Source organism: Xiphophorus hellerii, chromosome 23 (assembly GCF_003331165.1).
Source record: "Xiphophorus hellerii strain 12219 chromosome 23, Xiphophorus_hellerii-4.1, whole genome shotgun sequence".
Classification (NCBI taxonomy): Eukaryota; Metazoa; Chordata; class Actinopteri; order Cyprinodontiformes; family Poeciliidae; genus Xiphophorus; species Xiphophorus hellerii.
This window is the reverse complement of record NC_045694.1, coordinates 254,500-269,481: the sequence shown is the minus strand read 5'-3', so window position 1 is coordinate 269,481 and position 14,982 is coordinate 254,500. Positions and strand designations below refer to the sequence as shown.

The following is a 14,982-nucleotide window of genomic DNA, read 5'->3' as shown; positions in this document are numbered from 1 at the left end:
CCCAAAAATGGTGGCTATTTTGTAAAATGGCTCTTATCCAGAAATTCCTGTGACAGGAAATATGAAAACCGTCTGACCTGAGGGGTTAGCATGCTAATATTATTGTAGTAAAGGTTTTTAAAGTAAATAATCTGTATAAGTGGTGCCGGTCCACAATCAGTTCAGGTCATGTGACTCCACTGAGCCGCCATGTTGCTTTCAGGCGTTTGTCCAGCTGGGGACCATGGAGGACGCAGAGATGCTGGTCAAGTACTACAGCATGAACCCGCTCATCATCAAAGGACGGCTGATCCGCCTCAACATCTGCACCAAGTACAAAACCCTCAAGTGAGTAAAACAGGCCAACCTCCAATCCTGAAGGTGGCGCTGCTGTATCCTGACTCTGTTTGTCAGTGTGAGCCACAGGCAGGAGGAGAAAGATGCTCCGAGTCGGAGGATCAGCCGGTCGGACGCCTCTAGGACCTCCAGGGAGACCTCCTCCAGGAGCAGAGAGGAGAAGAAGAAGAAGGACGACAAGGAGAAATCTGCAGCGGCGGAGAGCAAAGAAGAAGATCCAGCAGAGAAGAAGAGAGGCGAAGAAGAGGAGGGAGCAGGAGGAGTCTCAGATCAGGAGGAGGCAGACAGAGTAGAGCCTGAGAAGGAAGAGCAGGAGGAGCGACATCAGGAGGAGGTGAGGAAGACAACATGCTAACAGTCAGGGAGGGGTTAAAGGTCAACTAGAAAATTTCTGAAGAAATTTAAACGGGGCCTGCCAAAGTGTGCCCATCTGTTGGGACCCAGCGTTCTGATGCTAGACATTAGCATCATAGCTAATGCTATGCTTAGCTATTATAATATTACTAGCATGTGGAGAATCACAAGAATGCTGACTAACATGAACGTACTCCATTCAATATGTTAAAACTAGTGTGTAAGCTAAAATTAGCCAAAATGCTAAAGTTAGCCTAAATGCTGTCAGTAGCATGTGGGGCATCACTAGCATGTTGTCTTACATTGACTTTCTCCATTCAGTCTGCTAAATATGGCTAATAAGAAAAATAGCTAAAAGTTTATTTTATTGATAATGCTATTGAAAGAAAGAGAAACAAAATAGCTAAATATAAATATTAGTTCACTGCCTAAATCAGCTTTTATTTTGAAATTTTCAGTAAGCTTAATTTTAAAAGGCTAATCCCACGTGTAACAGTGGATGGGTTTAACCAGTTATATAGTTCCCAAAACACCAATTACCTGCTGTGAAAAATGTAAAGGCTTTAATTTTGTAGGGTATGTGTTGCTCTTATTTTGACAGTCCAAAGTGATTGTCAGGTTAGGACCAAGTAGCCATGGTAGTGTCTTTGTAGTTCTGCCAGCTCAGCCCTCCCTGTAGTACCTGACCTTCAGCCATCATTGTAGTCCTGACCTTCAGCCATCATTGTAGTTCTGACCTTCAGCCATCATTGTAGTACCTGACCTTCAGCCATCATTGTAGTCCTGACCTTCAGCCATCATTGTAGTTCTGACCTTCAGCCATCATTGTAGTCCTGACCTTCAGCCATCATTGTAGTTCTGACCTTCAGCCATCATTCAATCAATCAATCAATCAAATTTTATTTGTATAGCACATTTCAGCAGCAAGGCATTTCAAAGTGCTTTACATCATTACAAACACAGAATCACAATGCAATATAGAATCAATCATTAAGTCAAGTTCCATCAATAAATTTGTAATTGATTACATTTCAAATACAATCCTAAACAGGTGGGTTTTCAGTTGAGATTTAAAAGAAGTCAGTGTTTCAGCTGTTTTACAGTTTTCTGGAAGTTTGTTCCAAATTTGTGGTGCATAGATGCTGAATGCTGCTTCTCCTCGTTTGGTTCTGGTTCTGGGGATGCAGAGCAGAACCAGAACCAGAACCTGAGAGGTCTGGAAGGTTGATACAACAACAGCAGATCTTTAATGTATTGTGGTGCTAAGCCGTTCAGTGATTTATAAACTAACAACAGTATTTTAAAGTCTATTCTTTGAGCTACAGGGAGCCAGTGGAGGGACTTTAAAACTGGTGTTATGTGCTCTATCTTCCTGGTTTTAGTCAGAACGCCAGCAGCAGCATCTGGATCAGCTGCAGCTGTTTGATTGATTTGTTGGACAGACCTGTGAAGACGCTGTTGCAATAATCAATACGACTGAAGATGAAGGCATGGATGAGTTTCTCTAGATCTGGCTGAGACATTAGTCCTTTAATCCTGGAAATGTTCTTCAGGTGATAGAAGGCCGACTTTGTAACTGTCTTTATGTGGCTCTGGAGGTTCAGGTCAGAGTCCATCACTACTCCCAGGTTTCGGGCTGATCGCTGGTTTTCAGTTGTAATAACTGAAGCTGTGCATTGACTCTAGATCTATAACTCTAGATCTATAACTCTAGATCTATATCTCTAGATCTATAGCTCTAGATCTATAACTCTATATCGTTCCTCTTTAGGTCCAAAAATAATAACTTCAGTTTTGTTTCTGTTCAGCTGGAGAAAGTTTTGGCACATCCACACATTTATCTGCTCTAAGCATCTGTTCAGTGATTGGATGGGGTCAAAGGTCACCTGGTGACATTGTAATGTAGAGCTGTGTGTCATCTGCATAGTTATGGTAGCTAATATTATTTCCTGTTATAACCTGAGCTAGTGGGAGCATATAAATATTGAATAAAAGGGGTCCTAGGATTGAACCTTGGGGTACCCCACATGTGACCTTTGACCTCTTTGATGAAAAGTTTTCAATTGAAACAAAGAAATCCCTGTTCTTTATGTAGGATTCAAACCAGTTAAGCACTGGACCGGAGAGTCCGACCCAACTCTCCAGTAGTCATTGTAGTCCTGACCTTCAGCCATCATTGTAGTCCTGACCTTCAGCCATCATTGTAGTCCTGACCTTCAGCCATCATTGTAGTCCTGACCTTCAGCCATCATTGTAGTCCTGACCTTCAGCCATCTGTCATGTGTGTGTGAGACAGAGAGGTTAGAAAGAATTCTATCTTTGTGAGACACCAAGTCAGTTTTTCTGAAAAAAGCAGTCCGAACAACTGCTTCCCGTTCAGGAACCGTGAGACATATTCGAAAACCTCTTGAAGCGTATGAGAGGGCTATTTGTTGTCTCCGATAGTAACATGATTCATATTTGTACCTCACTCACAGTAATAGCAGTGATGAGAGAGCGATGGTGTGTGCTGGGCTTTGACGTTTTTGATGAGAACCGTCATTCCATTCAGAAGTGACAGCTGAACTAGTTCAGGTAAACCTAGAGATCATCTCAGCATCTGCAGGAGAAATAATCGCATTATTAGAAAAATGAAATGGTACCTGTTAGCCGCTGCAGCTGGTAGCTGCCAAAACAGAGAAAATAATGCAGAAAAACAAATCAAAACCACTCAAATTGTGTTTTACTCGCTCTGTGTCGTCGTAAGCTACCTGCACTGCTGTTGCCATGTCAGCCGACTGACAACACCTCCGCTAGCCTGCAGAGCTACAGCATCAGGAACAACAACCCCAAATTTTATTTTACAGACGAACCGAAAAATCAATTTCGTATCATCCCTGTCGCCACTAATGGGTGGCGAAGCGCATCGTGTTGTTTCATACCTGGTAGATGTTTCTGAGTGACGAATGCAGGAGTCAAATCCCGTCGCTAACATGAACACAAAGCTATAAATGTTTGGGCAAGGTCAGAGTTCATCTAGTAAACTGACTGAAGATGAATACAGAAATAATTTCAGATTTTTGTTTAATGTTTCTTCAGGTTAACTTACAAAGTGAGCTGTTATTGTTGCAGGTTAATTTTCTAAACTGCAGAAAAGTTATTGTTAGGGAAGCTCAAATGTAAAAAATTGGACTGATGTTGAAATGTGGTAGTAAAACTGCTGTTATGTTAGATTTACCAATGTTTTCTTTTCATCTTTTTTTATCCGATTACTGGATTAATCGTAAGAATAATCGATAGAATACTCGATTTCTAAAATATTTGTTTACAACAGCCCTAAATTATATGATTGTTCTGACCAGGATTCTAGTGATGATGACATCACAGAGGGCGGGGCTAAGAAGTACGCTGGAGTTTCTGCAGAGGATCCAGAAACCAAAGAAGAAGAGAGCGCTGAAGTACCAGACGATGGAGAGGAGGTGAGCCGGGTATGGAGGTTCTGTTGGGTCTGACCAGTCGATTCTGATCCCGACCAGCCGGTTCTGATCCGGATCCTTGTGGTTCCAGTTCGACCAGAGCTTCCTGGAGAACATGGAGGACTTTGTGACCCTGGACGAGTTGGACGAAGACGACGGCGACGAGGGCGACGACGGCATCGGTTGGTGATCAGGTCACTGAGGCGTTTCAGCAGCCAATCAGAGTAGAGCTGATGCTTGGCTTTTTTTCTCCTCCTCCTTCTTTTCTGCAGACAACACGAGGAAAGGAGTACGTCTGGTTCGAACTCTTGCTGCCCCGCTTGACCCCACAGCGCCCCTTTCCTGTCTGAGGTCAACTGTTTCCTGTTTCCCTCCAGGGCATGAGGGTGGTCAACATCCTGGGCTTCAGGCGCGGCTACAACTACCGCAACGAGATGCTGGCGCTGGCCAAGCCGTTCGGGAAGGTGGTCAAACATCTGGTTCTGGATCTGAGACCCGAGGTAAGGACGCCCAGCTGGTTCGCGCTGCGCTCCGGGATCGGAATCCACTCCGGGTTTTCTGCTGTGCTCAGAACCTGTGCAGCAGTTTGTGCTGAATAAGCGTCTCTGACAGGATAAATAAGCCGTCTCCATGGTGATGAAGGTGTGAAACAGCACAGCTTCAAGCAGACTGTCGCTGGGTAAAGAGCTGATCTGCTGTAAATGATATCAACCTGACTAAGTAGTTTAGTTGGTGTTTCCCTTCGTTCTTTTCCTTTCTATTCGTAGCCGCAGTACAACCGTTAACCAATCTGGGTTTCCCCCAGTGTATTATAAGCCTGGCGGCCCGCCATGCTTTACTATCCCCCCGCCAGGCTAAGCGTTACTTGTTTTTGATTTTAGGAAAATAATAATAATTAAAAAAAGGCTTAATTTTTAATTTTTTTCTTTATTTTTAAGCCGGGTTGCTCTGAGAGTTTCACTGGTGGAGCAGATTTGCTCCAAAACGATGAGTTTATAGTTGATGCATCTAAAGCCGTCAGAGCGGACCAACCACACCGCTGGTGCCTCAGCGCTTTGCCTCGCGCTGCAGCAGCTGGATGTCTGAAGTTTACCTCAGTGCGGATCAGGCGCCTCCTTCCACTCAAACTGGACACAAGGTGACCTGTATGGATATTTACATCAACCCCTGTGTGGAATTACGTCTCTTTGGCGAACTTAAACTCTTACACATCAAGGTAAGAGTTTAAACCTGCCGCGTTAGCTCTGGTTGCGCAGCTCTATGTGAACTGCAGGAATAACTTGCTATACATTGGGGCGTATCAGCTGCTAGGCATCGTTAGCTAGCAGCTTTTTGGCCTCCAGCAGGAAGTCGGGGGTGGGATCCACGGCATGACGCGGCGGTGCAACGGGTCCATGTGAACAAGGTTAAAACATAGAAATATTACTCAGTTATCAGAAGTAGAAAAATCAAACTGAAGATGTGGAAATGTGAGAAATGATCGCCATGAACAGAACATTCATATGTTGGAATACAGGTTCTTTAAAGTAGCTGGAATGTATGAATTAAAGATGAATGATTATTATTATATTCATAGATATTTATCAGCGTTCAGTGATTTGGATGTTCAGCTCCAACTCTTCACCATCTAAATGTTGGAGTCATCGTAGCTTCCTCAACTTTATGGATGAGTAAATAATAAATGTATCTGCAGTCGCTCAGTAGAAGCAGCTTCTCCTCTTCATCACTCCTTCCTCCTAATCTGCAGGTAAATCGATCAAAACTTCTCTGAAACCCTCCCATCTTCAGCCTCAGTCATTTCCGGTTTGACTTATGCTGATCGCGCCACCAGATGGCGCCGGCGTTACAGCAGCACTGCATCTATAGGATCTGACAAATATTTACTAAAAGCTTAATGATGGAATGAAAGCAGCAGTTTGTCTTTTTAAATTATTTTAGCGGTTTGATGGTGAGGTTTTGCTGTGGTGCTGAAGGATTCATTTCTTCTTCCTTCATTTAAACGACTCAGAATGAGCAGCTGAAAGTTTTACATTCATAATGATCAGAACCACAAGAACCTGACTGTTACATTAGAGTCAGGATAAACGACTAATGTAACATAGCAACATGTTGGCCTAACATAAGCTTAGCTCATGCTAGTTAGCTTATTGCATAACAATCAAAGCTCCCACAGTATTCAGGTTTTTCCTAAACTAATTCAAATAAACATAAATTCAGTTGGCAAAAGTCACTTTTTCTCACACATGTAAACATAAAGGCTCTTTCTGACGTATAAACTGCTCCTTACAGAACGCAGCGGCCATGATGGACATGTCTGTTAGCCGCTGCTAGCAAACCTGCTGCTGAATAAAAGCACAGCAGTTCCCTAAAGCTGCAGTAGGTGGCAGCAACGCTCCATGTAAAATCATATTCAAATGCCTGAAGGAGAGGGCAAAGTCAGCAACTTTAAATGGTTCTGCTCCTCTTCCTCCTCCTCTTCCTCAGGCCTACATCCAGTTTGAGACGGAGGCAGAAGCCGTCAACATGGCTAAGTTCTACAACGGCAACGTGACGGCGACAGTTTGCGGCCGGCCTGTCAGGATCACTCACTCCCTGAGCTACCCCACCATCCAGGTCAGTCCTCCAGCTCTTCTTCTGTGGTTTCCTGGCCAGTCCTCCAGCTCTTCTTCTGTGGTTTCCTGGCCCATCTGCGTATTAAAGTTGCTTCTGGATGTTTCCATCAGGTCTCAGTTTGTCATTTTGACCCTTTAGAAGAAACTTGACGTTTCAATAAAACTTCATATGTGAGGTTCTGTTCTCCAGGGGGCGGAGCCTCTGCAGCTGCCCTGCTGGGTTGGTCTGTGTTGCAGCGTATCAGAATCCAGCCCTGACCAAAGACTGAGTCAGTGCAGTGAGGATGCTCGGGTTTTCTGCCTTCATCCCTGAGACAAAAAACATCGTGTTTTACTTTGTCTGCTGTTGCTATGGTTACACACCAAACATGATTAAAACTAAACAAACGAGAGAGAGGAGCCGCCACGTCGGACAGGCTGTGGATCCGACCGAGTCTCCGGTTCAGAACCTGACGATGGTGATGACGATAGTGATCTTCCTCCCCCTCAGTGCGGATCCGGCAGAGTCGTCTACATCGGCCAGATTCCCAACATTCGCTTCTCCGACGAGGAGATCCTGACGCTGGCCGAGCCGTACGGAAAGATCCGGAAGTACTTTCTGCACCGGATCAAGAGAGAGGTACCGGCCTGGTTCTGGTTCCGGTCCTGGTCCTGGTTCCGGCTACTGACCGGCGTGGTTCTGCTTGCAGTGCTTCATAGAGATGGAGAAACCCGAAGCTGCAGAGAAAATGGCCGAAGCCTGCAAAGGGAAGCAGCTCAAGTTCCACGGCAAGCGGCTGACCGTCTACGTGAGCCGCAAGTACAAGCAGCTGAAGCACGGGTGAGAGGCCGGCCTGCGCCGAGTCCCAGGGGCCCCCAAGTCCCTGGGACTCCCTGTTTACATGACAATGATGCAACAAAAATGGAAGTTTTGTCCCATTTCTGTTCACACATTTACATGAAGACATTCTGACTCCAATCTTTGTTTACACAGTAAAGGTAAACATCAAAAGGTGTGATGCTCTGCTAATAATGTGTAATGCATAAGTTTAGCGTTTCTCAACGGGGCGTTCAGAGGACGGCGGGGGGCGCTGGGATTCCTTTGGGGGTCCTGGGATTCCTTTGGGGGTCCTGGGATTCCTTTGGGGGCGCTGGGATTCCTTTGGGGGTCCTGGGATTCCTTTGGGGGCCGTTTGCTCCAAGGTAAACTTTACACTTTAAATGCACAACAATACCAGTTCAGACTTTGAGCAACTTGCTGAAACTGTATTGTGTAACATTAAAACATGCAGCGCATTGATGGCAGCTCTTCTTCTCTTCAGTGTCTGTTAGCTTCTCCTGCTAATGGTAGCTTCACCATCAGTTCAGCGTCATACTGGCTGATGATGCTGTGATTCACTTGTCTGGTTATTTTATAGAGTTAACATCGGTGCTGAAAGTGATCCGGTATGAAACAGCACCACAGAACCTTTGAATTTTAATCATCAGAATACCTGAGCTAAAAGGTTTAGGTATCGATGCTTTTCTCCATCGATACTCTTCCCGACCGCTCCGCACCGCAGGGGGTAAAGAAGAAAAAGACGACGCTCACGTAGAGCAAAACTCTGAAACAGGAGAACCAGGATGTAGAACGGAGCAACGAACTGGATGTGAATCAGGATCAGAGAATCCTGAACAGTGAAAAATCAATATGAGGCAAATCAGGTGAAACTCAGGATGAGGCGGCGCAGCAGGTGATGAGTGAAGATTACTGGAGATGAGCGTCAATAAAAACGATAAAATAAAACTAACAACAGAAAAGAAACTAAAGAAGACACAATAAACCAAGAGAGGATAAAACTAATCACAGAAAACTAAATGGAAATGAATGAAGAACAAAATGTAAGAATAAACTAAGAAACTAAGTTAAATACAGAGGAATAAACTGGTATGGCAAGACCTTTCGAACAATAATTAACACAGATATGGCAAAAATAAGCAGTCATTGTTTTCAGATAAAAGGTAAAATAATATTGTTAAAGTGCCGTGGGTTTGTTGGGAGCACAGCTAACAATGAGAAGAAATATATTTTACAGATGATAACAGTAATAAGGAACTTATCACTTATTTATGTTTTTAATTAGATTTTATTTTATATATTTATTTCATATTATTTTTCATGTCAGTGTTGATATCATGATGCTGTTCAGTGACTCCATGACTCTTTCAGTCTGACTCATTAGGATTTGACTAAGAACCAGCTTTGTTTTGTTTAATTTCTGTCCAGTAAAACTATTAATATACACTGCTCAAAAAAATAAAGGGAACACTCAAATAACACATCCTAGATCTGAATGAAAGAAATATTCTCATTGAATACTTTGTTCTGTACAAAGTTGAATGTGCTGACAACAAAATCACACAAAAATCATCAATGGAAATCAAATTTATTAACCAATGGAGGCCTGGATTTGGAGCCACACACAAAATTAAAGTGAAATAACACTACACGCTGATCCAACTTTAATGTAATGTCCTTAAAACAAGTCAAAATGAGGCTCAGTATTGTGTGTGGCCTCCACGTGCCTGTATGACCTCCCTACAACGCCTGGGCATGCTCCTGATGAGGTGGCGGATGGTCTCCTGAGGGATCTCCTCCCAGACCTGGACTAAAGCATCCGCCAACTCCTGGACAGTCTGTGGTGCAACGTGACGTTGGTGGATGGAGCGAGACATGATGTCCCAGATGTGCTCAATCGGATTCAGGTCTGGGGAACGGGCTGGCCAGTCCATAGCTTCAATGCCTTCATCTTGCAGGAACTGCTGACACACTCCAGCCACATGAGGTCTAGCATTGTCCTGCATTAGGAGGAACCCAGGGCCAACCGCACCAGCATATGGTCTCACAAGGGGTCTGAGGATCTCATCTCGGTATCTAATGGCAGTCAGGCTACCTCTGGTGAGCACATGGAGGGCTGTGCGGCCCTCCAAAGAAATGCCACCCCACACCATTACTGACCCACTGCCAAACCGGTCATGCTGAAGGATGTTGCAGGCAGCAGACCGCTCTCCACGGCGTCTCCAGACTCTGTCACGTCTGTCACATGTGCTCAGTGTGAACCTGCTTTCATCTGTGAAGAGCACAAAGCGCCAGTGGCGAATTTGCCAATCCTGGTGTTCTCTGGCAAATGCCAAGCGTCCTGCACGGTGTTGGGCTGTGAGCACAACCCCCATCTGTGGACGTCGGGCCCTCATACCATCCTCATGGAGTCGGTTTCTAACCGTTTGTGCAGACACATGCACATTTGTGGCCTGCTGGAGGTCATTTTGCAGGGCTCTGGCAGTGCTCCTCCTGTTCCTTCTTGCACAAAGGCGGAGGTAGCGGTCCTGCTGCTGGGTTGTTGCCCTCCTACGGCCTCCTCCACGTCTCCTGGTGTACTGGCCTGTCTCCTGGTAGCGCCTCCAGCCTCTGGACACTACGCTGACAGACACAGCAAACCTTCTTGCCACAGCTCGCATTGATGTGCCATCCTGGATGAGCTGCACTACCTGAGCCACTTGTGTGGGTTGTGGAGTCCGTCTCATGCTACCACGAGTGTGAAAGCACCACCAACATTCAAAACTGACCAAAACATCAGCCAGACAGCATAGGTACTGAGAAGTGGTCTGTGGTCCCAACTGCAGAACCACTCCTTTATTGAGTGTGTCTTGCTAATTGCCAATAATTTCCACCTGTTGTCTATTCCATCTGCACAACAGCAGGTGAAATTGATTGTCAATCAGTGTTGCTTCCTAAGTGGACAGTTTGATTTCACAGAAGTTTGATTTACTTGGAGTTATATTGTGTTGTTTAAGTGTTCCCTTTATTTTTTTGAGCTGTGTATAAATCAATAGATTATTAATCTATAAATCAATAGTCTGTCAATCAATCAATCAATCAATCAACTTTTATTTGTATAGCACATTTCAGCAGCAGGCATTTCAAAGAGCTTTACATCATTACAAACACAGAAACACAAAGCAACATAGAATCAATAATCAAAACGCAGCATTAAGTCAGGTTCCATCAATAAATTTGTAATTGATTACATTTCAAATACAATCCTAAACAGGTGGGTTTTTAGTTGAGATTTAAAAGAAGTCAGTGTTTCAGCTGTTTTACAGTTTTCTGGAAGTTTGTTCCAAATTTGTGGTGCATAGATGCTGAAAGCTGCTTCTCCTCGTTTGGTTCTGGTTCTGGGGATGCAGAGCAGAACCAGAACCAGAACCTGAGAGGTCTGGAAGGTTGATACAACAACAGCAGGTCTTTAATGTATTGTGGTGCTAAGCCGTTCAGTGATTTATAAACTAACAACAGTATTTTAAAGTCTATTCTTTGAGCTACAAGGAGCCAGTGGAGGGACTTTAAAACTGGTGTTATGTGCTCTATCTTCCTGGTTTTAGTCAGAACGCCAGCAGCAGCATTCTGGATCAGCTGCAGCTGTTTGATTGATTTGTTGGACAGACCTGTGAAGACGCTGTTGCAATAATCAATGCAACTTTTTTGTTCTCTGGGAAATTATTTTTCATAATAAATACATGAACCATAAAAATCAAAACACCAACAATAGTGATAATAATATTAATAATAAAATAATATTCAGTGCAAAGTAGCCTACGTCTTCTTTGGAGGACCTGGATGATGGATAGGGGGCGCTGTCCCAAAAAGGTTGAGAAACACGCCACTAGTTGGTGCTAGGTTCTTTGAAACTAAGTGTGCATGTATTTAAAAGAAAAGTTCTACTTTAAAGCACTTCAATTCCCGTTCCCCCATCGGGTCCCGTTCCCCCAGATATTGGGGGAAACGCACTGTGTGTGTCTGATTAGGGTGCAGTTTGTAAAAAAGTGGGCTAACTTCTCTGAAACCCGTTGTTTGAGTTTTCACGGTGTCTGTAGTTCTCTAGATAAGAGCTGAACAAGCAGGCGTGTATTTTGCCGCCTTGGTGATGCGGAGCGATGAAGAGACGCTGAGGGAACGGGACCTGATGGGGGAACATGAACTGTAGCAACAGCAGCATTGTCAGCAGTTTCTTCTTCTGTGGATGGTAGGAAGCAGCTGTTTTGCGTCATGCTATGCATTAGCTAGAGATTCTCTGAGAGAAAGATCCATTTATTCTGTTTACAAGACAACGGTACCGGTACCGGACACCGGTACGTTTCAGAACCACTACACTCTGGAACCCATTTTCAATCTGTCCTGTTGTCAGAGGAAACATTCGGTGGTTTTATGTAAACGTAAAGAACAAACCCAACAAAACTTCCATTTTCACCAGAAACTGTTGTCCTGTAAACAGGGACTCGGGGGCCCAGGTCCCCGAGTCCCAGGTCCCTGAGTCACTGCAGCTTGTCTCTTCCAGCCATCAGTACCCGGCGCCGTCCAAGAGGGACAAGAGTCCGGAGCGGAGCGGCCGCGGCGCCGAGGAGCCGCCGGCCAAGAAGCAGAAACAGGAGGAAGAGGAGGACCGCGAGGAAGAGGAGGAGGAAGAGGAGGAGAAGGAGGCCAAGGCCGGGGAGACGGAGGAGGAAGAGGAGGAGGAGCAGGAGGCGGGGCCAAGCTGTGACATCACTGAAGGCGCCGCCGTGGAGAAAGACTCTGCAGAGAAACTTCCAGAAAGTTCAGACGATACGAAACCAGAGGTGAGTCCAGGTTCTGACCCGGTAACAAACCAGAACCGGCTATCCGTGTTCTGGCCTTGTTTCTGTTGGTCACTCTGAGGTCCTGGATGTTCTCCAGCCGGTTCTGACCCGGTATCATGTTGGACCCGGGTTCTGACTGGGGATGCGAACAATTAATGGACGTCCAATCAATGATCGATCAAAAGTTCATTAGGTCAAAACGAGGTTCTATTAACTAATGACATCCCTTAGATCAGTCGTCCCCGGCCCGCGGACCGGTACCGGGCCGCACAAGAAATAATTGAATATTTCTGTTTTATGTATTATCTGAGTGTGGTGGGTCTTTTATTTTGAAAATCCTTTAACCGGATTCTTGGCCAACATTGAGCCACAAGCAGCAAAATGAGTAAGAAGCGGATCAGAGGTCTTTGGATCTTCTGGAACCGACCAGAAGGGAGACAGGAGGACGGATTGATCCCGGACCAGCAGGCGGCGAAGCCTCAACCCGCCAGCGCGCCGTGCGTCAGGCTCCCATTGGTTTCTTTATCGAGAGTTAAAATGTTCGTTTTGTGGCGTATCTGTAGCTTACGGCGCATCTTATTTTGAAGGTATAAACGTTACCATAGCGACCAGAGTCAGCGAGCATTAGGGACGAGAGGACTGGAGCTCGTGAGTCTTCAGTCTGCTTCACACAAACTTCTGTGACCATAAAGGTTCTACTGGTCGGATCCGAGCAACGCGCCGCAACAACCCAGAGGAAAATCCCCTAAAACCTCCAACACCAGTTTACAATAAACACGGATGACGAGGTAGAAGCTTCTCAGTTGATGTTAATCGATCAAAAACTCGTTACTCTGCTACTGGCATCCCTGGTTCTGACCCGTTGGGTTCTGGAGAACCCAGTTAAAGGACTGTCTGCGGTCTCCATAGAGACTCCTGAGCGCCCTCTTCTGGACCAAAGTGGTTCTGATCTCATGGGTCGGCCTGAATGGACCAATCAGAAGCTGTTTTACTGGAGCTTTGGATCATCTGGAACCAACCAGAACCTCCGACCCGTTTCACCAGCTTCACTTTGTTCTGCAGGAGGAGATGGAGACGTCGACCAATCAGAACGGACAGACGGAGGCCCCGCCCCCTGCTGAGCCCGGCGTGGCGGCTCTCCCGCCCTACGACCCCGACACCCCCATGGGTAAGTGCCTTGAAGCTGTTGCCATGGCTACAGACATGTGGTTAGAATGCTGCGCTGTGATTGGCTGTGCAGGCGTGGAGCATGTGAAGATGGGATACTACTGCCGCCTCTGCTTCCTGTTTTACTCCAACGAGGAAAAGGCCAAGAAGGCGCACTGCAGCAGCCAGGCGCACTACGACAAGCTGCAGGTGAGCCGGCCCCGCCCACAGGTAGCCCGGTTCAGCCCAAAGAACCCAGACCCACTTCTATTTTATTACAATTATGGGAGTTATATATTATACCAGATGGAACATATGTAACGCATATCTAAAGGTTTTGTTTTTGTAATAGCGCCACCCACTGGCACGGCTCTGACTTGTGACGTATTCATGTCACATTGGGAATATTCTGTGATATCATGAATTTTCTTGATACAAACTTAACTTTTTATTTGCAGGATCTTTTTCAGTTTTACAACCTTCAAAATGTTTCCTACAAACTAATAAAATGTGACTTCAAATGGAGCCGAGGATAAGAAGCAAAACCTGAAAAGGTTTCTAAAGCTGCACATCATCATTCAGTCCCAAGTGGGATCTTCTTCCAGTTGCCGTGGTAACAAACAGATCCTGCTGAGATGCAGGAGCAGGTCTGTGACCTGCAGAAGGCCGTCCCCATGCTGCCATGTTGAGTGAATCGGATCCTCCAGTACTTCTCCTTCACAAGTCAATTTGACAAATCTGATCTATCAATGAAATGTAGAGACTCCAATAAGACGTGAAATCTAATTTGTGATGTTTTATCTTCCACTACCAGACAGTTTGCGTCATGTTGCAATATTCTAAATCTCCTGACATTTGACCGGTCAGATTCTGTATTTCTTCCACTGTGGTATTAACATTTCTCTGTCCAACTGTTTGAGGTAAACTGTCTCTAATACCTGGTTGGATTATGGGTCCCATCAGGAGATGTTCTCTAAGAGCATTCGAGGGTTTTAAAAATTTACTTTCTCCAAGAAAATGTTTGGCCTGAATGTGGTTCCGTAGCTAAATCACTGAATCAGATCTGAATTTCTAGACCCTCTTGGTTCTTCTCTGACCCGTTTGTTGGGCTATTTGGGATTGGCTGTCCAGTGACGAACTCCACGGCCTCTTCAACACTAAACTGTTGGGATTTTTCCATTTTGACCTAAATGAAAAGTGACTCGCACAAAGCTAACGTAAAGCTTCATCATGTATTTGTGTAATTTCATAAGTTTTCATGCTTACATTTTTTAAAATGAAAGAGTATATTAAGCTAAAATAATTGAATAAGCAGTTTTAGAAAAGGAGTCCAGGTTGGAAGATGAGAAACTCGCCTGTTTCCTGGTGAGTTAGCTGCCTTCATTACCCAGAATCCCTCACTAATCACAGGACTGAACCAGGATGTCTGTGCTAAAAGTCAACAT

General features: G+C 45.1%; 2 protein-coding genes across 5 annotated transcripts in view; one reads left to right on the top strand and one right to left on the bottom strand.

The window, feature by feature from the left end:
- The window catches only part of LOC116714596 (alpha-1,3-mannosyl-glycoprotein 4-beta-N-acetylglucosaminyltransferase B), a 776,799-nt gene that overhangs the window by 552,085 nt on the left and 209,732 nt on the right, over positions 1 to 14,982 (bottom strand). The window lies entirely within an intron of this gene.
- The window catches only part of matr3l1.2 (matrin 3-like 1.2), a 29,838-nt gene that overhangs the window by 14,450 nt on the left and 406 nt on the right, over positions 1 to 14,982 (top strand). For 3 of the 4 annotated variants that reach the window (XM_032555248.1, XM_032555249.1, XM_032555251.1), the window contains 12 exons: positions 203 to 327; positions 394 to 670; positions 4,032 to 4,157; positions 4,237 to 4,327; positions 4,418 to 4,434; positions 4,523 to 4,645; positions 6,630 to 6,758; positions 7,248 to 7,376; positions 7,447 to 7,577; positions 12,112 to 12,391; positions 13,454 to 13,559; positions 13,632 to 13,747. In XM_032555248.1, the coding sequence (XP_032411139.1) occupies positions 203 to 327; positions 394 to 670; positions 4,032 to 4,157; positions 4,237 to 4,327; positions 4,418 to 4,434; positions 4,523 to 4,645; positions 6,630 to 6,758; positions 7,248 to 7,376; positions 7,447 to 7,577; positions 12,112 to 12,391; positions 13,454 to 13,559; positions 13,632 to 13,747 (1,650 nt within the window). The remainder of the gene's footprint in view (positions 1 to 202; positions 328 to 393; positions 671 to 4,031; positions 4,158 to 4,236; positions 4,328 to 4,417; positions 4,435 to 4,522; positions 4,646 to 6,629; positions 6,759 to 7,247; positions 7,377 to 7,446; positions 7,578 to 12,111; positions 12,392 to 13,453; positions 13,560 to 13,631; positions 13,748 to 14,982) is intronic. The other variant, XM_032555250.1, reaches the window with a different exon arrangement.